Genomic DNA, 24,409 nt, shown 5'->3' on the forward strand with positions numbered 1-24,409 from the left:
TTCTCAAGCTGGCCAACATTCCCAGCATTTACTCTCTACTCAGTCATATTCACCTGAGATTGCTTGGACACATGCGCCAGAATACCCAAGGGCGTCTTGTGCGGCGAGCTGGCATCAGGCACACGACCCACTGGGTGCTCGGTCCTGCGCTCCAAGGATATCTGCAAACGGGATATGAAGAGCTGCTACATCAACCCAGGGGAACTGGGAGCACACTGCCGGCCAGTGACTCAGCTGGCGGCAGGCTGTGAACGGAGGCCTCAGGAGAGGCGAGGAGAAAAGACAGCCACACCGTGCGCAGACCAAGAGGGAACTACGTAAAAGAAAGGGCAACAAACACCCCTGGAGCTGCCACTGCATTCACTTACAAATGGCAGTGGCAAGGATTGCCAATAGAGAATTGGCCTACCAAGTCATTCTAGGTGCTGCAAAACTCACGGCTGACTGTAAGGTGCAAAAGAATCGTCTCCCGAGACACACACATGCCTCATCATCATCAAACCCTAACCCCCGAAACTCTTAACCTGAAACCCTTAATCCTAACCCCAAACCCCTCACCCTCCCATAACCCGAGAACCAAAAACCTTTACCCCTAACCCTGACCCCAAACCCTTAACCATAAACCCTACCCTATTCTGTAATCCCTAACCCTACCTATACCATAACCTAACCCTAAACCCTCTAACCATAAACCCTAATCCTAAACCTCAACCCTAATCCAACCCTAACCCCTAAAACCCAATCCTAAATCTTAAACCGAACCCTAACCCTAACAACTAAACGCTTAAACCTCGGTTGTTTAGCGAGTGTCCATGTTGGTTAAAAACCGAACCCTAAACAATAGCCCTGGTTCTCAGCAAAGCTCAGAAGGTTGAGGTTGGAGAAGGAGGGAAGCGTTAAGGAGTGGAGAAGAGACAGATTCAAGCAGTCGAAGAACAGGTTTAGCAAAGCGGTGAGGAGAGGCTAAACGACTGTACTCAGAGAGACTAAAAACACCAGTTCTCTACAAACGACGCTGCTTCTGTCTACGCTGCTTCTGTCTGGAGAGGGCTCAGGCAGATCACCAACTACAAACCCAGAGCCCCCCACACCACTAACGACTCCCGCCTAGCCAACGACCTGAACGAGTTCTACTGTAGATTTGAAAGACAATTGAACTGTCCTGAACCACCCCTTCCCACCCAAAAGGCCCCATCCCCCACCCATACTACAGAGACGACTCTCTCCTTTCAGGAGGTAGACGTTAATAGACTTTTCAAGAGGCAGAATCCACGCAAAGCAGCCGGGCCGGACTCTGTCTCTCCAGCCACCCTAAGGCACTGCGCTGACCAGCTGTATCCGGTGTTCACCAACATCTTCAACACCTCCCTGGAGACATGCCATGTACCAGCCTGTCTCAAGTCCTCCACCATCATCCCTGTGCCCAAAAAGCTAAGGCCAACAGGACTAAATGATTACAGACCGGTCGCCCTTACATCTGTGGTAATGAAGTCTTTTGAGCACCTGGTCCTGGCACACCTTAAAGCCATCACAGACCCACTCCTGGACCCCCTTTAGTTTGCCTACAGAGCCAACAGGTCTGTGGACGACGCAGTTAACATGACCCTCCACTTCACCCTACAGCATCTGGATGCCCCAGCATCCTACGCCAGGATCCTGTTTGTGGACTTCAGCTCTGCCTTCAACACCATCATCCCTGCCCTGCTTCAGGACAAGCTCTTCCAGCTGAACGTGCCCTACACCACCTGCAAATGGATCACAGACTTCCTGTCTGACAGGAAGCAGTGCGTTAAGCTGGGAACACAAGTCTCTGACTCCAGGTCCATCAGCACCGGAACTCCTCAGGGCTGCGTCCTTTCCCCTCTGCTCTTCTCCCTGTATACCAACAGCTGCACCTCCAATCATCTGTCGGTCAAACTATTGAAGTTTGCGGACGACACCACCCTCATTGGGCTGATCTCTGGTGGGGATGAGTCTGACTATAGGTGGGAAGCTGACAATCTGGTGACCTGGTGTAGCCAGAACAACTTAGAGCTAAATGCTCTAAAGACAGTTGAGATGGTTGTGGACTTCAGGAAGAATACAGCCCCACTCACCCCCATCACCCTGTTAGACTCCCCAGTCAAAATTGTAGAGTCCTTCCGCTTCCTGGGCACTATTCTCTCCCGGGACCTCAAGTGGGAACTGAACATCAGCTCCCTCACCAAGAAAGCTCAACAGAGGATGTACTTTCTACGGCAGCTGAAGAAATTCAACCTGCCAAAGACAATGATGGTGCAATTCTATACAGCGATCATTGAATCCATCCTCACCTCCTCCATAAACGTCTGGTACGCTGCTGCCACTGCCAAGGACAAGAGCAGACTGCAGCGTATCATCCACACTGCTGAGAAGGTAATTGCCTGCAATCTACCAACCCTCGAGGACCTGCACACGACAAGGTCCATGAGGCGAGCGAGGAAGATTATGGCCGATTTCTCCCACCCTGGACACTCTCTGTTTCAGCTACTCCCCTCCGGCAGAAGGCTTCGGTCCATCAGGACCAAAACCGCACGCCATAAAAACAGTTTCTTCCCATCTACTGCTGGCCTGTTAAACAAGGCCAAGGGCTTACACTGTTTTTAACATTTTATCTACATAATGACACCTTGCCGATATTAACTATGTCAACCTATTTGTATTTTTTATTTTTTAATTATATCTTAAAGCTATTTTATATTCGATATTTATTCAATTTTATATACTTCAGCCCCTTGGTGTTAGACTTTTAACCCTTATTATAGTAAGACTTGTTTAAAACTTATTTAAGATTTTAGATTCCTATATGTTGAATGTATGCACCATCCTGCCAAAGTAAATTCCGTGTCGGTGTGAACTTTCATGGCGAATAAAACCCTTTCTGATTCTGATTCTTTCTGATTCTGATTTAGTAATTTAGTGGGCGTCCATGTTGGTTAAGTTACTTAGCAAGTGGCTCTGTTGGTTAGGTTATTTAGTGAGTACAGTCATACCTCGGTATACGACCTCCTTGGAATACGTCGAATTTGGTACACGTCGTGTTTTGACGAAAAAAAACATCTCTTGGGATAGGACGTATTGCTTGGGATACGAAGCGCTTGCTAGAACTTGTATGGGTCGGGATGAGTCACCGCGTGCCTGCCTATAGCCCGTTCACGATAGAAACAAAGCGCCGCTCCTCAGTCTGCCTGTACAGTAGATCTCGTTGAGTGCACACGTGTTTTTTGTCATTTAAATGTATGTATCCATTTTAGTAATAAGGAGTGTCTAAATTATTTTATTTAACCCCATTAAGGTATAATATGCCATATAAAATATACTTTCTTATACTCTGGAATGGATTATTTCCTTTCCCTTTATTTCTTATGGGAAAAAAATCGTTTGGTATTCGGCATTTTCGGTATAATTCCTACCTTCTGGAACGAAATAACGACATATACCGAGATACCACTGTAGCCATGTTGGTTAGGTTATTTAGTGAGTGTCCATGTTGGTTCAGATTATTTAGCGAGTGTCCATGTTGGTTAGGTTATTTCGCGAGTGTCCATGTTGGTTAGGTTATTTAGCGAGTGTCCATGATAGTTAGGTTATTTAGTGAGTGTCCATGTTGGTTAAGTTATTTAGTGAGTGCCCATGATGGTTAGGTTATTTAGCGAGTGTCCATGATGGTTAGGTTATTTAGTGAGTGTCCATGTTGGTTAAGTTATTTAGTGAGTGTCCATGTTGGTTAAGTTATTCAGTGAGTGTCCATGTTGGTTAGGTTATTTAGCGAGTGTCCATGTGGTTAAGTTATTCAGTGAGTGTCCATGTTGGTTAAGTTATTTAGTGAGTGTCCATGTTGGTTAGGTTATTTAGTGAGTGTCCATGTTGGTTAAGTTATTTAGCGAGTGTCCATGTCGCAAGTCGATTAACTTATTTAGCGGGTGTGAGAGTTGCTCTTTTTTTATTAATATGGGAGAAAGAGAGAGAGAGAGGAGTTCGGATACATTTTCTCTTCCATGCAATTTCCTAAAAAAAATGGACATTAACTCAACCCAGAATATAGTGAACCTTAACGAGATTTAGAATTTATTAACTATGTCTTGAGACACTTTATCCAAAGACGCGAATCAATACGTGGTGGATAATAACTTCACACATCTACACAGCGCCCCCGTGCATCAACAATTACAGAACACCAAGTACAACCGACTTTTCAAAACTCTCGCAAAGCACCCCCGCAAATCGACAAATCACAGAATACCGACGACTACCGCCTCCTTGAAACTCGAACAAACATCCACACAGCGCCTCTATGTGTTGATTATAAGAGACCACAGTGGTAATAAAACATATACAGAAAACATGGCGACCGGTCGTACCAACCCTCATGCACACTCCACTCTTTGGTGACGGGATGAGGCAGCCTACATCCAGGGTACACGGAACTGCGGTCAGAGTCGTGTGCTGCCTCAAGGATTCACAGGACCCACCAGGAGCGTCTTGGTTTGCATTTACAACCGCACTCAAAAGGTGGTCCGTGGACTTGGTGGAAGCCTCCACCCACACGTCAACAGCTCGGTGCTGCTGCAGTCTTGGTCCCAGAACAGCCCGCGCCAAGCACTCATCGTTGGTCTTCTCCGGGAGTCCCTTGGTCCTGATGGCCGTCGATCGTCTCTCCCCGTACCCGCCCGCTTAAAATGTAGTCCCGCCCTTACGGCCCGTCTCCCTAGCAGCCAATTAGCTGCCTCTCGGCTCCTGTCAATCAACTTGGCACGTGCAGCGTCCCCCAATCGGAATCTCGAAAATGTGTATTAAACCGGATTTTTTGTTGACAACACCTGCCATCTATCATACATAGCCGACTACGCCCTCACCTGGGGCCACACGGAGGGGCACCGTTGCTTCCAGAAGGTGGCGTTTTTTGAGGGATTTTCCACCCTGGCCACTCGCCTCTCCTGACCTCGTGTAACCTCAGCCACATCAGCTCACCCACACCGTCACAGCAGACGTCCGTATACTGCAGCCAAATGCTCCTCTATGCGTGGCGACGTTAATTCTAATAAAGGTGCAGGGAAAAAACCGGAGGACCAGGAGAAAAATCCACGTGACTACGGGAAAAGGGGGATGGAGACAGCAAATATTCCGACAGGCGTCGTTAGCGTCGGGGTCGAACCCGCGACCTCCTGCATACCAAGCGAGGGAGATAACATCTCGCCACCATGGGGCAATGTTAATTAGATAGGGAACCGGTTTCCTAAATAAAGTCTATGGGGCAATGTTAACATGGAACCGGCGTACTATGAACCCAGGCCCACCCGGGCTCGATTCCCGCTCAGGGCCAACACCAGTGACGATGATGTGAACTGGTCCGGGGCATCGTCGCGGTAAACTCCGCTTCAAATGAGTAAATATTGCAGTGTGTAAACATCACCACTGGGTGGACGAATGCGGCTGGGTGTGGTGCTGGCAACGCACCCGTCGTGTACCACAGTGCCGGCCTTCACAGGCGCTGCTACTCGCTAACAGCACTTGCTTCTACAGCCTTGTGCGAGCTACCGAGGGAACCTTTGAGTGGGGAATGGTGGCGCAGCAGTGGGCACATTGGATAGCTCGCGCACTGCTAACACGAATAGCACTTGTCCCAACAGCCTGCTAGGGGCTACCTGGGGGAGCTTCGTCTTTGCGACTGTGTGAGCGAGGAGCGGTGGCACAGTGGTTAGCGCACTGCTGCGCGACGAACTCAGCGACCCAAGTTCGATTCCCGCTCACGGCCATCAACACCAGTGATAGAAATTATCTGAACCGGTCATGGGGCTCCCCATGGCATAAAATGAGTATCTGGTGTTGGTGTGTATTAAACATCGGCACTAGGGAGACAAAGGCGGCCGGGCACATTGTTTTCCACCCACCCTCTTGTGCCACAGTGCGAGCCTTCATAGGCGCTGCTGCTCGCTACTAGCAGCACTTGCCCGAATAAGTCTGTTGAGGCTACATGGGGGACCTTTGTCTGGATTAAGTGAAACAGCGATACTGCTGGAGGCCATGCGAGTAGCGAAAAAGAAGCCACATGGAGCCAACCGATTAATTCACGTTGAATCTTTTACCGTACAAAATGAAAAGGTAATCATCATTAACGGTAAATCGAGCCAGCTACATGCTAAAGCAAATATAATCCAATTACACAGTGACAGGGGGGTAGTAATCCTTCGGGATTACTACAAACCGACACGACCACTCAAGATGGGCATCCAAATAACCACAGCGGACTGGGTCACAGCCACAAAGCAACAACAATGAACCCTACGGGAGCCTTAGCCTGGCTGAGCCTCAGTGATTAACACTGAACCCTAGAGGAACCTTAACCTGACTCTGTGGGCCTCAGTGATTAACACTGAACCCTAGAGGAGCCTTATCCTGGCTCTGTGGGCCTCAGTGATTAACACTGAACCCTGCGGGAACCTTAACCTGGCTCTGTGGGCCTCAGTGATTAACACTGAACCCTATGGGAACCTAAACCTGACTCTGTGGGCCTCAGTGATTAACACTGAACCCTATGGGAACCTTAACCTGGCTCTGTGGGCCTCAGTGATTAACACTGAACCCTATGGGAACCTTAACCTGGCTCTGTGGGCCGCAGTGATTAACACTGAACCCTATGGGAGCCTAAACCTGACTCTGTGGGCCTCAGTGATTAACACTGAACCCTATGGGAACCTTAACCTGGCTCTGTGGTCCTCAGTGATTAACACTGAACCCTATGGGAACCTTAACCTGGCTCTGTGGGCCTCAGTGATTAACACTGAACCCTATGGGAGCCTAAACCTGACTCTGTGGGCCTCAGTGATTAACACTGAACCCTAGAGGAGCCTTATCCTGACTCTGTGGGCCTCAGTGATTAACACTGAACCCTGCGGGAGCCTAAACCTGGCTCTGTGGGCCTCAGTGATTAACACTGAACCCTATGGGAGCCTTAACCTGACTCTGTGGGCCTCAGTGATTAACACTGAACCCTATGGGAACCTTAACCTGGCTCTGTGGGCCTAAGTGATTAACACTGAACCCTATGGGAGCCTAAACCTGACTCTGTGGGCCTCAGTGATTAACACTGAACCCTAGAGGAGCCTTATCCTGACTCTGTGGGCCTCAGTGATTAACACTGAACCCTGCGGGAGCCTAAACCTGGCTCTGTGGGCCTCAGTGATTAACACTGAACCCTATGGGAGCCTTAACCTGACTCTGTGGGCCTCAGTGATTAACACTGAACCCTATGGGAACCTTAACCTGGCTCTGTGGGCCTCAGTGATTAACACTGAACCCTATGGGAGCCTTAACCTGGCTTTGTGGACCTCAGTGATTAACACTGAACCCTATGGGAGCCTTATCCTGGCTCTGTGGGCCTCAGTGATTAACACTGAACCCTGCGGGAGCCTTAACCTGGCTCTGTGGGCCTCAGTGATTAACACTGAACCCTATGGGAGCCTTAACCTGACTCTGTGGGCCTCAGTGATTAACACTGAACCCTGCGGGAGCCCCAGCGACTAACACTGAACACGACTCTTCCACGCTGACCAGACTAGACGTCGTAGGGAGGGGGGTGGAAGGTATCCACACTTTACCCCACCACTACCGTTGTGGCAGGGGTAACGATGTGGAGCTGTGCTGTGCACGTTAACCGGGTCCCATATCTCACAGAGAGGGACCCCTTGCCGATCACACCTGGGCAGCAGTTCACTGGCAGTGGCGGTTCAGACACTGCAAGCCAAAAACCCTGGCATGGAAATTTTCCTGCGCTGAACCAACGCTGCCGAGATAACAATGCCCAGAAGGCCGTGAAGCTGATGGGATGCATGAAGAATACTTCGCTATTCACGTGGAGTGACGCAGATTTAAAGGTGAATTCTGGTCGACCAGTCTACCGGTCTACGTGTCTACCGGTCTACCAGTCTACCGGTCTACGTGTCAACCGGTCTACCAGTCTACCGGTCTACGTGTCTACCGGTCTACGTGTCTACCGGTCTACGTGTCTACCGGTCTACCGGTCTACGTGTCTACCGGTCTACGTGTCTACCGGTCTACCGGTCTACGTGTCTACCGGTCTACCGGTCTACGTGTCTATCGGTCTACGTGTCTACCGGTCTACCGGTCTACGTGTCTACCGGTCTACGTGTCTACCGGTCTACCGGTCTACGTGTCTATCGGTCTACGTGTCTACCGGTCTACCGGTCTACGTGTCTACCGGTCTACGTGTCTACCGGTCTACGTGTCTACCGGTCTACGTGTCTACCGGTCTACGTGTCTACCGGTCTACGTGTCTACCGGTCTATGTGTCTACCGGTCTACGTGTCTACCAGTCTATGTGTCTACCGGTCTACGTGTCTACCAGTCTATGTGTCTACCGGTCTACGTGTCTACCAGTCTACCGGTCTATGTGTCTACCGGTCTATGTGTCTACCGGTCTATGTGTCTACCGGTCTACGTGTCTACCGGTCTATGTGTCTACCGGTCTATGTGTCTACCGGTCTATGTGTCTACCGGTCTATGTGTCTACCGGTCTACGTGTCTACCGGTCTACGTGTCTACCGGTCTACCAGTCTACCGGTCTACCAGTCTACCGGTCTACCGGTCTACGTGTCTACCGGTCTACCAGTCTACCGGTCTACCAGTCTACCGGTCTACCAGTCTACCGGTCTACCGGTCTACGTGTCTACCGGTCTACCGGTCTACCGGTCTACGTGTCTACCGGTCTACCGGTCTACGTGTCTACCAGTCTACCGGTCTACCAGTCTACCGGTCTACCAGTCTACCGGTCTATGTGTCTACCGGTCTACCAGTCTACCGGTCTACCGGTCTACCGGTCTACCAGTCTACCGGTCTACCAGTCTACGTGTCTACCGGTCTACCGGTCTATGTGTCTACCGGTCTATGTGTCTACCGGTCTACGTGTCTACCGGTCTACCAGTCTACCGGTCTACCGGTCTATGTGTCTACCGGTCTACCAGTCTACCGGTCTACCAGTCTACCGGTCTACCGGTCTATGTGTCTACCGGTCTACCAGTCTACCGGTCTACCAGTCTACCGGTCTATGTGTCTACCGGTCTACCAGTCTACCGGTCTACCGGTCTACCGGTCTACCAGTCTACCGGTCTACGTGTCTAACGGTCTACGTGTTTACCAGTCTACCAGTCTAATTGGTCTAAGTGTCTACCGATCTACGTGTCTAATGGTCTACCAGTCTACTTGTCTAAGTGTCTACCGGTCTACCGATATTCCAGTCTACGCATCTGCCGGTCTACGCGTCTACTGGTCTATGGGTCTACTGGTCTATGGGTCTACCAGTCTCGATGGGTTTACCGGTCTCTATGGGCCTACCGGACTCTATGGGTTTACCGGTCTATGGGACTATTGATTGGGGCTTCACTCCCCTGTCTCCGTCACTCTTGCGGCTGCCTCCAAATCAACATCGCCACCTTCACTGCCATCGCCACCATGACCGCCATTATCACCATCACCACCACCGCCATCAGCATCGTCATATTTGCCACCACCGTCATCATCAGCACCACCACCATCTCCGCCACCGTAATCGCCAACGTAACCACCACCGCCGTCACCCCCACCACCATCGCCACCGCCTTCGTCACCACCATCACCACCATCACCACCATCACCACCATCACCACCATCACCACCATCACCACCACCATCACCACCATCACCACCATCACCACCCTCGCCGCCTTCGTCACCACAACCACCACCATCACCACCATCACCACCATCACCATCACCACCATCACCACCATCACCACCACCATCACCACCATCACCATCACCACCATCGCCGCCGTAGCCACCGCCGTAACCGCCGCCGCCGTAACCGCCGCCGCCGCCGTAGCCAACGCCGCCGTAGCCGCCGCCGCCGCCGCCGTAGCCAACGCCGACGCCGCCAACGCCGCCGCGGTGCCGGCGGTAACCGGCGGCGGCGGCGGCCGCCGCCGCCGCCGCTCCCCCCCCCTCCCCGGCGTGCGCCGTGAGGCAGTGCCGCTCCAGCCGCTGGCGCTTGGGGAAGGCCCGGCCGCACACGGCGCAAACGTGGGGGCCCCGGGCCCCCCCGCGCGGGCCCCGAGGGCCCCCCGGGCCGCCCCCGCCCCCTTCCCCGACGTCTCCGTGCACCCTGCCGTGCTCCCGCAGGTGGGAGGCCTGCGCGAAGCCGCGGCCGCACCGCGGGCACGCGTAGGGGCGCTCCCCGCTGTGCGTGCGCTCGTGGTCCCGCAGGTGGGACGACTGCAGGAAGCGCTTGCCGCACTCGGCGCAGGCGTGCGGCCGCTCGCCCGTGTGGGTGCGCGCGTGCGTGCGCAGCGTCGACGGGTGGGAGAAGCCGCGGCCGCACTCGGCGCAGGCGTAGGGCCAGGCGCCCGTGTGGATCATTCGGTGCTCCCGCAGGTGCGACGGCTGCGCGAACGCCTTGCCGCAGTCCACGCAGACGTGCGGCCGCGCCCCGCTGTGCGTCGCCTCGTGCTTGCGCAGCGCCGAGCGCAGCGCAAACGCCTTGCCGCAACGCGCGCAGCCGTGCACGGGCTTGGCGGCGTGCGCCCGCACGTGCTGGGCCAGGTTCCAGCTGTTGCTGAAGTCCTTGGGGCACAGCGGGCAGGCGTGGCGGTCACGCACGTCTGGGGGGGGGGGGGGGCGGTGGTGGTGGTGTGGGGGGCAGGGAGAGAGAGCGGGGGATGAAAGAGAGATGGAGGGGAGAGTGGAGGGAGATGGAGGGGAGAGCGGGGGATGAAAGAGAGATGGAGGAGAGAGTGGGGGATGAAAGAGAGATGGAGGGAGAGTGGAGGGAGGGAGATGGAGGGGAGAGTGGGGGATGAAAGAGAGATGGAGGGGAGAGTGGAGGATGAAAGAGAGATGGAGGGGAGAGCGGAGGGAGATGGAGGGGAGAGTGGGGGATGAAAGAGAGATGGAGGGGAGAGTGGGGGATGAAAGAGAGATGGAGGGGAGAGTGGAGGGAGGGAGATGGAGGGGAGAGTGGGGGATGAAAGAGAGATGGAGGGGAGAGTGGAGGATGAAAGAGAGATGGAGGGGAGAGCGGAGGATGAAAGAGAGATGGAGGGGAGAGTGGGGGATGAAAGAGAGATGGAGGGGAGAGCGGAGGATGAAAGAGAGATGGAGGGGAGAGTGGGGGATGAAAGAGAGATGGAGGGGGGAGTGGAGGGAGATGGAGGGAGAGTGGAGGGAGGGAGATGGAGGGGAGAGTGGGGGATGAAAGAGAGATGGAGGGGAGAGTGGGGGATGAAAGAGAGATGGAGGGGAGAGCGGAGGGAGGGAGATGGAGGGGAGAGTGGGGGATGAAAGAGAGATGGAGGGAGAGTGGGGGATGAAAGAGAGATGGAGGGAGAGTGGGGGATGAAAGAGAGATGGAGGGGAGAGTGGGGGATGAAAGAGAGATGGAGGGAGAGTGGAGAGAGGGAGATGGAGGGGAGAGTGGGGGATGAAAGAGAGATGGAGGGGAGAGTGGAGGATGAAAGAGAGATGGAGGGGAGAGCGGAGGGAGGGAGATGGAGGGGAGAGTGGGGGATGAAAGAGAGATGGAGGGAGAGTGGGGGATGAAAGAGAGAGAGATGGAGGGAGAGTGGGGGATGAAAGAGAGATGGAGGGGAGAGTGGGGGATGAAAGAGAGATGGAGGGAGAGTGGAGAGAGGGAGATGGAGGGGAGAGTGGGGGATGAAAGAGAGATGGAGGGAGAGCGGGGGATGAAAGAGAGATGGAGGGAGAGTGGAGGGAGGGAGATGGAGGGGAGAGTGGAGGATGAAAGAGAGATGGAGGGAGAGCGGGGGATGAAAGAGAGATGGAGGGGAGAGTGGAGGATGAAAGAGAGATGGAGGGAGAGTGGAGGGAGGAGATGGAGGGGAGAGTGGGGGATGAAAGAGAGATGGAGGGAGAGTGGGGGATGAAAGAGAGATGGAGGTAGAGTGGAGGATGAAAGAGAGATGGAGGGGAGAGTGGGGGATGAAAGAGAGATGGAGGTGAGAGTGGAGGATGAAAGAGAGATGGAGGGGAGAGCGGGGGATGAAAGAGAGATGGAGGGGAGAGTGGGGGATGAAAGAGAGATGGAGGGAGAGTGGGGGATGAAAGAGAGATGGAGGGAGAGTGGGGGATGAAAGAGAGATGGAGGGAGAGTGGGGGATGAAAGAGAGATGGAGGGAGAGCGGGGGATGAAAGAGAGATGGAGGGAGAGTGGGGGATGAAAGAGAGATGGAGGGAGAGTGGGGGATGAAAGAGAGATGGAGGGGAGAGTGGGGGATGAAAGAGAGATGGAGGGAGAGTGGGGGATGAAAGAGAGATGGAGGGGGAGAGTGGAGGATGAAAGAGAGATGGAGGGGAGAGTGGGGGATGAAAGAGAGATGGAGGGGAGAGTGGGGGATGAAAGAGAGATGGAGGGAGAGTGGGGGATGAAAGAGAGATGGAGAGAGAGTGGGGGATGAAAGAGAGATGGAGGGGAGAGTGGAGGGAGGGAGATGGAGGGGAGAGTGGAGGATGAAAGAGAGATGGAGGGGAGAGTGGAGGATGAAAGAGAGATGGAGGGGAGAGTGGAGGGAGGGAGATGGAGGGGAGAGTGGGGGATGAAAGAGAGATGGAGAGAGAGTGGGGGATGAAAGAGAGATGGAGGGGAGAGTGGGGGATGAAAGAGAGATGGAGGGGAGAGTGGGGGATGAAAGAGAGATGGAGGGGGAGAGTGGAGGGAGGGAGATGGAGGGGAGAGTGGAGGATGAAAGAGAGATGGAGGGGAGAGTGGGGGATGAAAGAGAGATGGAGGGGAGAGTGGAGGGAGGGAGATGGAGGGGAGAGCGGGGGATGAAAGAGAGATGGAGGGGAGAGTGGGGGGAGGGAGATGGAGGGAGAGTGGAGGATGAAAGAGAGATGGAGGGGAGAGTGGGGGATGAAAGAGAGATGGAGGGGAGAGTGGAGGGAGGGAGATGGAGGGGAGAGCGGGGGATGAAAGAGAGATGGAGGGGAGAGTGGAGGGAGGGAGATGGAGGGGAGAGTGGGGGATGAAAGAGAGATGGAGGGGAGAGTGGGGGATGAAAGAGAGATGGAGGGGAGAGCGGGGGATGAAAGAGAGATGGAGGGGAGAGTGGGGGATGAAAGAGAGATGGAGGAGAGAGTGGAGGGAGGGAGATGGAGGGGAGAGTGGAGGATGAAAGAGAGATGGAGGGGAGAGTGGGGGATGAAAGAGAGATGGAGGGGAGAGTGGAGGGAGGGAGATGGGGAGGAGAGTGGGGGATGAAAGAGAGATGGAGGGGAGAGTGGGGGATGAAAGAGAGATGGAGGGGAGAGCGGGGGATGAAAGAGAGATGGAGGAGAGAGTGGGGGATGAAAGAGAGATGGAGGAGAGAGTGGAGGGAGGGAGATGGAGGGGAGAGTGGAGGATGAAAGAGAGATGGAGGGGGAGAGTGGAGGATGAAAGAGAGATGGAGGAGAGAGTGGAGGGAGGGAGATGGAGGGGAGAGTGGGGGATGAAAGAGAGATGGAGGGGAGAGTGGAGGGAGGGAGATGGAGGGAGAGTGGGGATGAAAGAGAGATGGAGGGGAGAGTGGAGGAGGATGGAGGGGAGAGTGGGGGATGAAAGAGAGATGGAGGGAGAGTGGGGGATGAAAGAGAGATGGAGGGAGAGTGGGGGATGAAAGAGAGATGGAGGGGAGAGTGGGGGATGAAAGAGAGATGGAGGGAGAGTGGGGGGATGAAAGAGAGATGGAGAGAGAGTGGAGGGAGGGAGATGGAGGGGAGAGTGGGGGATGAAAGAGAGATGGAGGGAGAGTGGGGGATGAAAGAGAGATGGAGGTAGAGTGGAGGATGAAAGAGAGATGGAGGGAGAGTGGGGGATGAAAGAGAGATGGAGGTGAGAGTGGAGGATGAAAGAGAGATGGAGGGAGAGCGGGGGATGAAAGAGAGATGGAGGGGAGAGTGGGGGATGAAAGAGAGATGGAGGGAGAGCGGGGGATGAAAGAGAGATGGAGGGAGAGTGGGGGATGAAAGAGAGATGGAGGGGAGAGTGGGGGATGAAAAGAGAGATGGAGGGGAGAGTGGGGGATGAAAGAGAGATGGAGGAGAGCGGGGATGAAAGAGAGATGGAGGGAGAGTGGGGGATGAAAGAGAGATGGTCTTGGAGGGGAGAGTGGGGGATGAAAGAGAGATGGAGGGGAGAGTGGGGATGAAAGAGAGATGGAGGGGAGAGTGGGGGATGAAAGAGAGATGGAGGGGGAGAATGGAGGATGAAAGAGAGATGGAGGGGAGAGCGGGGGATGAAAGAGAGATGGAGGGGAGAGTGGGGGATGAAAGAGAGATGGAGGGAGAGTGGGGGATGAAAGAGAGATGGAGAGAGAGTGGGGGATGAAAGAGAGATGGAGGGGAGAGTGGAGGGAGGGAGATGGAGGGGAGAGTGGAGGATGAAAGAGAGATGGAGGGGAGAGTGGAGGATGAAAGAGAGATGGAGGGGAGAGTGGAGGGAGGGAGATGGAGGGGAGAGTGGGGGATGAAAGAGAGATGGAGAGAGAGTGGGGGATGAAAGAGAGATGGAGGGGAGAGTGGGGGATGAAAGAGAGATGGAGGGGAGAGTGGGGGATGAAAGAGAGATGGAGGGGGAGAGTGGAGGATGAAAGAGAGATGGAGGGGAGAGTGGGGGATGAAAGAGAGATGGAGGGGGAGAGTGGAGGGAGGGAGATGGAGGGGAGAGTGGAGGATGAAAGAGAGATGGAGGGGAGAGTGGGGGATGAAAGAGAGATGGAGGAGGATGAAAGAGAGATGGAGGGGAGAGTGGGGGAGGGGAGAGTGGAGGGAGGGAGATGGAGGGGAGAGCGGGGGATGAAAGAGAGATGGAGGGGAGAGTGGAGGGAGGAGATGGAGGGGAGAGTGGGGGATGAAAGAGAGATGGAGGGGAGAGTGGGGGATGAAAGAGAGATGGAGGGGAGAGCGGGGGATGAAAGAGAGATGGAGGGGAGAGTGGGGGATGAAAGAGAGATGGAGGAGAGAGTGGAGGGAGGGAGATGGAGGGGAGAGTGGAGGATGAAAGAGAGATGGAGGGGAGAGTGGGGGATGAAAGAGAGATGGAGGGGAGAGTGGAGGGAGGGAGATGGAGGGGAGAGTGGGGGATGAAAGAGAGATGGAGGGGAGAGTGGGGGATGAAAGAGAGATGGAGGGGAGAGCGGGGGATGAAAGAGAGATGGAGGAGAGAGTGGGGGATGAAAGAGAGATGGAGGAGAGAGTGGAGGGAGGGAGATGGAGGGGAGAGTGGAGGATGAAAGAGAGATGGAGGGGGAGAGTGGAGGATGAAAGAGAGATGGAGGAGAGAGTGGAGGGAGGGAGATGGAGGGGAGAGTGGGGGATGAAAGAGAGATGGAGGGGAGAGTGGAGGGAGGGAGATGGAGGGGAGAGTGGGGGATGAAAGAGAGATGGAGGGGAGAGTGGAGGGAGGGAGATGGAGGGGAGAGTGGGGGATGAAAGAGAGATGGAGGGGAGAGTGGGGGATGAAAGAGAGATGGAGGGGAGAGCGGGGATGAAAGAGAGATGGAGGGGAGAGTGGGGGATGAAAGAGAGATGGAGGAGAGAGTGGAGGGAGGGAGATGGAGGGGAGAGTGGAGGATGAAAGAGAGATGGAGGGGGAGAGTGGAGGATGAAAGAGAGATGGAGGAGAGAGTGGAGGGAGGGAGATGGAGGGGAGAGTGGAGGATGAAAGAGAGATGGAGGGGGAGAGTGGAGGATGAAAGAGAGATGGAGGAGAGAGTGGAGGGAGGGAGATGGAGGGGAGAGTGGAGGATGAAAGAGAGATGGAGGGGAGAGTGGGGGATGAAAGAGAGATGGAGGGAGAGTGGAGGGAGGGAGATGGAGAGATGGAGAGATGGAGAGAGTGTAAGAGAGTGTAAGAGAGAGGGAGATGTGGAGGGAGAGGAAGTGACACTTCCTCCTCCTCCTCCTCATGTCTCTCTCGCCATCTTTGTGTCTCCTGCTCCTCCTCCCTCTCTCCCACTCTCTCTCTCTGTATGTACATATCTCTCACACTCTCACTCACGCTCTCTCTCTGCATGTACAGCTCTATGTAAATCTCTCTCACTCTCTCTCACTCTCTATGAATGTACATCTCCATGTATATATCGCTCCAACTCTCACTCTCGATGTAAGTCTCTCACTCTATGCATCTCTCTCTCTATGTATAGCTCTCTCCCACCCGTGTGAGTCTTGCTGTGAGCCTTTAGGTTCCAGTTGTTGGCGAAACGCTTCCCACAGTCGGGACAAATGGGACCGGACGCCTTGAGAGAGACACCTGGGACACAGAGAGACACATGGCGAGATAAGAGACACAGAGAAACAGAGAGATAGACACGGAGAGACAGGGGGAGACAGGGAGAGACACTGGCAGAGAGAGATATAGAGAGACACAGGGAAACAGGGAGAGGCATGGGGAGAGACACAGGATAGACGCGGGGAGACAGACTAATATAGAGAGACATGGGGAGATGAGACATGGGAACAAGGGGGTGTGTGTATCTCTGTGTATCTCTCTGTGTCTCTGTGTATCTCTGTGTGGATCTCTGTGTAGCTCTCTCTGTGTAAAGTTGATTATCGATTATCCGGCTTCCAACATTATCTGGCGGTCCTGGATCGATCCGGCGAAACCAAACAAACGCCCCAAAGGCTGTGACAGAGCAGCTTTGCTTGATTTCAGTGTTAAAAATAAACAGTACATTGCACACTACATACAATAAATAAAAAAATGAAAATACTGCACATACATATATAACATTTTCATGATCAATAACAGGTATAAAAACTGAAAATACGAAGTGCCATCCAGCGAAAAGTTGCCGTGTAATTCAGCATTTGCCGGAGAACTGGTCTAAAGACTGCATCAGTCCGGCGTTCGTCAAACACATCCAGTTGTTGAAACAAGAGCGCAGTAGTAGTACTACGTACATCAGTAGTAGTACTATGTACATCAGTAGTAGTACTATGTACATCAGTAGTAGTACTACGTACATCAGTAGTAGTACTATGTACATCAGTAGTACTACGTACATCAGTAGTAGTACTATGTACATCAGTAGTACTACTACGTACATCAGTAGTACTACTACGTACATCAGTAGTACTACGTACATCAGTAGTACTATGTACATCAGTAGTACTACTATGTACATCAGCAGTACTACTACGTACATCAGTAGTACTACTATGTACATCAGTAGTACTACTACGTACATCAGTAGTACTATGTACATCAGTAGTACTATGTACATCATCAGTAGTACTACATACATCAGTAGTACTATGTACATCATCAGTAGTACTACATACATCAGTAGTACTACGTATATTAGTAGTACTACTACGTACATCAGTAGTACTATGTACATCAGTAGTACTACGTACATCAGTAGTACTATGTACATAATCAGTACTACTACGTACATCAGTAGTACTACATACATCAGTAGTACTACTACGTACATCAGTAGTACTACTACGTACATCAGTAGTACTACATACATCAGTAGTACTACGTACATCAGTAGTACTACGTACATCAGTAGTAGTACTATGTACATCAGTAGTACTACGTACATCAGCAGTAGTACTACGTACATCAGCAGTACTACTACGTACATCAGCAGTAGTACTACGTACATCAGTAGTACTACGTACATCAGTAGTACTACGTACATCAGCAGTAGTACTACGTACATCAGTAGCACTATGTACATCAGCAGTACTACTACGTACATCAGTACTACTACGTACATCAGCAGTACTACTACGTACATCAGCAGTAGTACTACGTACATCAGCCGTAGTACTACGTACATCAGCAGTAGTACTACGTACATCAGCAGTAGTACTACGTACATCAGTAGTACCACAGGCCCACTCACAACGTCTACAGCATCCCACGTCAGAGAATGACGCTTACCACAGCCTTCGCTCGGAGGTTCACAGAACCGCGCGGCGCTGCAAGGATAAGTGCTGGTTGCGGGTTGCTGAGGAGATGGAATCTGCCTCAGTAGCCCACGAACACAAATCACTCTTCAATGCCATCAAAAAAGTTACTGGCAGCACCACACCAATCACCATTCTTAAGAGAAAGAATGGTGATCCGATCTCGGATCCCCAGGAACAGGTTTGCAGGTTTCCTGAGCATTTCCGTGAGATCTTGGGGAAGGGGAAATCCCTCAGCCAGAAAAACATCGTGGCACAAAGTGAGGATGACCCTGCTGAGGCTGCGGTGCCTCAAATATTGGAAGAAGTCACCCCCGGTGAGTGGCTGGCTGAGGTGCCATCTGTTGAGGAAGTACTGAAGGCGATCCGGAGTCTGAGACCAGGAAAAGCAGCGGGCAGAGATGATCTCCCAAGCGAAATGCTGAGGGAGGGTGGCGTTTGTGCACAGACTGCCCTATATGACATCATAACAACGGTCTGGACCACTGGACGGGTTCCGCAGGATTAGAAGGATGCCCTGGTGGTCCCCCTTTTTTTTAAGAAGGGGGACCGCACAGACTGTAACAACTACAGGGGCATCTCACTCCTCAGTGTGCCGGGAAAGGTCCTGGCAAGGATTATTTGGCATCGCCTTGCCAGGCACGCTGAGGAGAGGCTTGCGGAGCCCCAATGCGGTTTCAGGAAAGGGCGGTCCTGCACAGATGCCATATTCTCTGTCCGTCTGCTACAGCAGAGGTGTAGGGAATTCCAACAAGACCTACATCTCTGCTTTATTGACCTGGTCAAGGCCTATGATACCATCAGTAGGCCTGGGCTCTGGGTTGTTCTTCGTGCTTTTGGAGTACCTGACCCTCTGCTCACGATCATTAAGGACCTTCATGATGGTGAGCGGGCCCGGGTAAAACTACGTGGCCGGGAGTCAGAGCCATTCCCTGTACACTTTGGGATGCGACAGGGATGTCCTCTGGCTCCCACATTATTTAACATCTATTTTGACCACATAGTTCGTGAAGCCTTCAAAAGCTGTACCGGGGGAATCTCCATATGGTACAGATATAATGGGAGGCTGATCGATGCCCGGGTGCGGTCAAGGGATGGCTCCCTATTGCTCAACCACGTTAGGTATGCTGATGATTTGGTAATAGCTGCTCATTCAGAGGAGGAGTTGGAGACGCTGCTGCTGAGACTGGAGCGTGCCACTAAGAGGTGGGGCCTTACCATCAGCCCCACCAAAACTAAGCACCTGCCTGTGTATTTTGTACCATCGGACACACCACCCCCACAACTCCCAATCGGTGATGGGGCAGTTGTGGAGAGAGTGGAGAGTTTCCCATACCTGGGCAGTGTGCTTATGACTGGCTCCAGTTTAACAGCAGAGGTCTCACTCCGAATCAGTCGAGCGGCAATATCTTTTCATCGGTTGCGTAACGCTGTGTGGAAGCTACCTGGTCTGTCGCTCCGCACTAAGCTTCAGGTCTTCTCGGCCACGGTCATTCCCTCCCTTCTCTACGCTTGCGAAACGTTGACCCCCTTAATGGAACATCTTCGCCGGTTAGAAACATTTAGGCTGGCCTGCCTACGATCCATCCTGGGTTTAACCAGACTGGATTGTGTGAGGAGCTCACAAATCCTTGAAAGATCTGGGCAAGGTCCCATCGGTGAGCTCCTCCGGCGGGGAAGGCTGCGATGGCTGGGTCATGTAGCCCGCATGCCCAGCCATCGCATGCCGAAACAGCTTTTGTTCGGCCGGATTGAGGGGGCTAAGCGGGCGTGGCACGGGCTAGAGAAGAAATGGAGTGATGTGGTACAGGAGGACATGGAGCTGAGTGGACTTGCCGATGACTGGTACCAGCGGTGTCAAGATTGGCCTCTGTGGAGGAGGCTCGTGAAGGACGCTACTGAGCAGTTGGAGGTAGTCGCCCTCCAACAACAACGGAGGGCGGAGGAGCAACGCTCACAACAACAAGCGGAGCGCCGGGTGGCTAAAGCACAGCAGGTTGGCACAGTAGGGGCACAGGTGGTGCACCAGCCAATCATCTCAGTCAGTCGACCCGTGGCACCTGGGTCTGCCCCGTGATCTCCTGCCAGCGGGCGTTCGACACTTCACGTGGCCTCAGGGTGCACATAGCCTGGCACAAGCGTCGTGGTGACGTCACCGCCACTTAGTGGCGAATGGCGGTTGATGTTGTTGTGTCTCTGTGGGTGTGTCTCTGTGGGTATGTCTCTGTGGGTGTGTCTCTGTGGGTGTGTCTCTGTGTGTGTCTCTGTGTGTGTCTCTGTGTGTGTCTATGTGTGTGTCTGTCTCTCTGTGTGTCTCTCGGTGTGTGTCTCCCTGTGTGTGTCTGTCTCTGCGTGTCTCTGTGTGTGTCCGTCTCTCTGTGTGTGTCTCTGTGTCTGTCTCTCTGTGTCTGCCTCTCTGTGTCACTCTGTGTGTCTCTCTGTGTGTCGCTCTGGGTGTCTCTCTGTGTCTCTCTGTGTGTGTCTGTGTGTCTCTGTGGGTGTCTCTCTGTGTCTCTCTGTGTGTGTCTGTCTCTCTGTGTGTCTGTCTCTCTGTGTGTCTGTCTCTCTGTGTGTGTCTGTCTCTCTGTGTGTCTCTCTGTGTTTCTCTCTGTGTGTGTCTGTCTCTGTGTGTGTGTCTCTGTGCCTGCCTCTCTGTGTGTCTCTCTGTGTGTATCTCTGTGTGTCTCTCTGTGGGTGTCTCTGTGGGTGTCTCTGTGGGTGTCTCTCTGCGTGTGTCTCTCTGTGTGTCTCTGTGGGTGTCTCTCTGTGTGTCTCTCTGTGTGTGTCTCTGTGTGTGTCTCTGTGTGTCTCTCTGTGTCTCTCTGTGTGTCTCTCTGTGTGTGTCTGTCTCTCTGTGTGTATCTCTCTGTGTGTATCTCTGTGTGTCTCTCTGTGTGTGTCTGTGTGTCTATCTCTGTGTGTCTCTGTGTGTGTCTCTCTGTGTGTGTCTCTCTCTGTGTGTCTCTGTGGGTGTCTCTCTATGTGTCTCTCTGTGTGTCTGTGTGTGTCTGTCTCTCTGTGTGTGTCTCTGTGTCTGTCTCTCTGTGTCTGCCTCTCTGTGTGTCTCTCTGGGTGTCTCTCTGGGTGTCTCTCTGGGTGTCTCTCTGGGTGTCTCTCTGTGTGTCTCTCTGTGTGTGTCTCTCTGTGTGTCTCTCTGTGTGTGTCTGTCTCTCTGTGTGTCTGTCTCTCTGTGTGTGTCTGTCTATCTGTGTGTCTCTCTGTGTTTCTCTCTGTGTGTGTCTCTCTGTGTGTCTCTGTGTCTGCCTCTCTGTGTGTCTCTCTGTGTGTCTCTCTGTGTGTCTCTCTGTGTGTCTCTCTGTGTGTCTCTCTGTGTGTGTCTCTGTGGGTGTCTCTGTGGGTGTCTCTGTGGGTGTCTCTGTGGGTGTCTCTCTGTGTGTGTCTCTCTGTGTGTGTCTCTGTGTGTGTCTCTCTGTGTGTCTCTCTGTGTGTCTCTCTGTGTGTCTCTGTGTGTCTCTGTGTGTCTCTATGTGTGTCTCTGTGTGTCTCTCTGTGTGTCTCTCTGTGTCTGTCTCTCTGTGTGTCTCTCTGTGTGTATCTGTGTGTCTCTCTGTGTCTGTCTTTCTGTGTGTCTGTGTGTCTGTGTCTGTCTCTGTGTGTCTGTGTGTGTGTCTCTCTGTGTGTGTCTCTCTCTGTGTGTCTCTGTGGGTGTCTCTCTATGTGTCTCTCTGTGTGTCTCTGTGTCTGCCTCTCTGTGTGTCACTCTGTGTGTCTCTCTGTGTGTCTCTCTGGGTGTCTCTCTGGGTGTCTCTCTGTGTGTGTCTCTCTGTGTGTCTCTGTGGGTGTCTCTCTGTGTGTCTCTCTGTGTGTGTGTGTTTCTCTGTGTGTGTGTGTCTCTCTGTGTGTCTGTCTCTCTGTGTGTCTGTCTCTCTGTGTGTGTCTGTCTCTCTGTGTGTCTCTCTGTGTGTCTCTCTGTGTGTGTCTCTGTGGGTGTCTCTCTGTGTGTCTGTCTCTCTGTGTGTCTGTCTCTCTGTGTGTGTCTGTCTCTGTGTGTGTCTCTCTGTGTTTCTCTCTGTGTGTCTGTCTCTCTGCGTGTGTCTCTGTGTCTGCCTCTCTGTGTGTCTCTCTGTGTGTCTCTCTGTGTGTCTCTCTGTGTGTCTCTCTGTGTGTCTCTCTGTGGGTGCCTCTGTGGGTGTCTCTCTGTGTGTGTCTCTCTGTGTGTCTCTGTGGGTGTCTCTCTGTGTGTCTCTCAGTGTGTGTCTCTGTGTGTGTCTCTCTGTGTGTCTCTGTGTGTGTCTCTCTGTGTGTGTCTCTCTGTGTGTATCTGTGTGTCTCTCTGTGTCTGTTTCTCTGTGTGTGTCTGTGTGTCTGTGTCTGTCTCTGTGTGTCTCTGTGTGTGTCTCTCTCTGTGTGTCTCTGCGGGTGTCTCTCTATGTGTCTCTCTGTGTGTCTCTGTGTGTGTCTGTCTCTCTGTGTGTCTCTCTGGGTGTCTCTCTGGGTGTCTCTCTGGGTGTCTCTCTGGGTGTCTCTCTGGGTGTCTCTCTGGGTGTCTCTCTGTGGGTGTCTCTGTGGGTGTCTCTGTGGGTGTCTCTCTGTGTGTGTCTCTCTGTGTGTGTCTCTGTGTGTGTCTCTCTGTGTGCCTCTCTGTGTGTCTCTCTGTGTGTCTCTGTGTGTCTCTGTGTGTCTCTCTGTGTGTCTCTCTGTGTGTCTCTGTGTGTCTCTCTGTGTGTCTCTCTGTGTGTCTCTCTGTGTCTGTCTCTCTGTGTGTCTCTCTGTGTGTATCTGTGTGTCTCTCTGTGTCTGTCTCTCTGTGTGTGTCTGTGTGTCTGTGTGTGTGTCTCTCTGTGTGTGTCTCTCTCTGTGTGTCTCTGTGGGTGTCTCTCTATGTGTCTCTCTGTGTGTCTCTGTGTGTGTCTGTCTCTCTGTGTGTGTCTCTGTGTCTGCCTCTCTGTGTGTCACTCTGTGTGTCTCTCTGTGTGTCTCTCTGGGTGTCTCTCTGGGTGTCTCTCTGTGTGTGTCTCTGTGTCTGCCTCTCTGTGTGTCACTCTGTGTGTCTCTCTGTGTGTCTCTCTGGGTGTCTCTCTGTGTGTGTCTCTCTGTGTGTGTCTCTCTGTGTGTGTCTCTCTGTGTGTCTCTCTGTGTGTCTCTCTGTGTGTCTCTGTGTGTCTCTGTGTGTCTCTCTGTGTGTCTCTGTGTGTCTCTCTGTGTGTCTCTCTGTGTCTGTCTCTCTGTGTGTCTCTCTGTGTGTATCTGTGTGTCTCTCTGTGTCTGTCTCTCTGTGTGTGTCTGTGTGTCTGTGTCTGTCTCTGTGTGTCTGTGTGTGTGTCTCTCTGTGTGTGTCTCTCTCTGTGTGTCTCTGTGGGTGTCTCTCTATGTGTCTCTCTGTGTGTCTCTGTGTCTGCCTCTCTGTGTGTCACTCTGTGTGTCTCTCTGTGTGTCTCTCTGGGTGTCTCTCTGGGTGTCTCTCTGTGTGTGTCTCTCTGTGTGTCTCTGTGGGTGTCTCTCTGTGTGTCTCTCTGTGTGTGTGTGTCTCTCTGTGTGTGTGTGTGTCTCTCTGTGTGTCTGTCTCTCTGTGTGTCTGTCTCTCTGTGTGTGTCTGTCACTCTGTGTGTCTCTCTGTGTGTGTCTCTATGTGTGTCTCTGTGGGTGTCTCTCTGTGTGTCTGTCTCTCTGTGTGTCTATCTCTCTGTGTGTGTCTGTCTCTGTGTGTGTCTCTCTGTGTTTCTCTCTGTGTGTCTGTCTCTCTGCGTGTGTCTCTGTGTCTGCCTCTCTGTGTGTCTCTCTGTGTGTCTCTCTGTGTGTCTCTCTGTGTGTCTCTCTGTGGGTGTCTCTGTGGGTGTCTCTCTGTGTGTGTCTCTCTGTGTGTCTCTGTGGGTGTCTCTCTGTGTGTCTCTCAGTGTGTGTCTCTGTGTGTGTCTCTCTGTGTGTCTCTGTGTGTGTCTCTCTGTGTGTGTCTCTCTGTGTGTATCTGTGTGTCTCTCTGTGTCTGTCTCTCTGTGTGTGTCTGTGTGTCTGTGTCTGTCTCTGTGTGTCTCTGTGTGTGTCTCTCTCTGTGTGTCTCTGCGGGTGTCTCTCTATGTGTCTCTCTGTGTGTCTCTGTGTGTGTCTGTCTCTCTGTGTGTCTCTCTGTGTGTCTCTCTGTGTGTCTCTCTGGGTGTCTCTCTGGGTGTCTCTCTGGGTGTCTCTCTGGGTGTCTCTCTGGGTGTCTCTCTGGGTGTCTCTCTGGGTGTCTCTCTGGGTGTCTCTCTGGGTGTCTCTCTGTGGGTGTCTCTGTGGGTGTCTCTGTGGGTGTCTCTGTGGGTGTCTCTCTGTGTGTGTCTCTCTGTGTGTGTCTCTGTGTGTGTCTCTCTGTGTGTCTCTCTGTGTGTCTCTGTGTGTCTCTGTGTGTCTCTGTGTGTCTCTCTGTGTGTCTCTCTGTGTGGCTCTGTGTGTCTCTCTGTGTGTCTCTCTGTGTCTGTCTCTCTGT

The 24,409-nt window shown here is 52.9% G+C and overlaps 1 protein-coding gene across 4 annotated transcripts in view; it reads right to left on the reverse strand.

The window, feature by feature from the left end:
- Window positions 1-4,058: 4,058 nt before the first annotated feature.
- LOC116937007 (uncharacterized) overlaps window positions 4,059-24,409 on the reverse strand; it is a 40,585-nt gene continuing 20,234 nt past the window's right edge. For 2 of the 4 annotated variants that reach the window (XM_076054514.1, XM_076054515.1), the window contains exons 6-7: window positions 16,220-16,315; window positions 4,059-10,670 (exon numbers count right to left, since the gene is read on the reverse strand). In XM_076054514.1, the coding sequence (XP_075910629.1) occupies window positions 9,415-10,670; window positions 16,220-16,315 (1,352 nt within the window). In that variant the 3' untranslated portion in view covers window positions 4,059-9,414. The remainder of the gene's footprint in view (window positions 10,671-16,219; window positions 16,316-24,409) is intronic. The other 2 variants (XR_012930348.1, XM_076054516.1) reach the window with 2 other exon arrangements.

Source organism: Petromyzon marinus, chromosome 66 (genome assembly GCF_048934315.1).
Source record: "Petromyzon marinus isolate PM22_M1 ecotype Great Lakes invasive population chromosome 66, UKy_Petmar_22M1.pri1.0, whole genome shotgun sequence".
Taxonomy (NCBI): domain Eukaryota; kingdom Metazoa; phylum Chordata; class Hyperoartia; order Petromyzontiformes; family Petromyzontidae; genus Petromyzon; species Petromyzon marinus.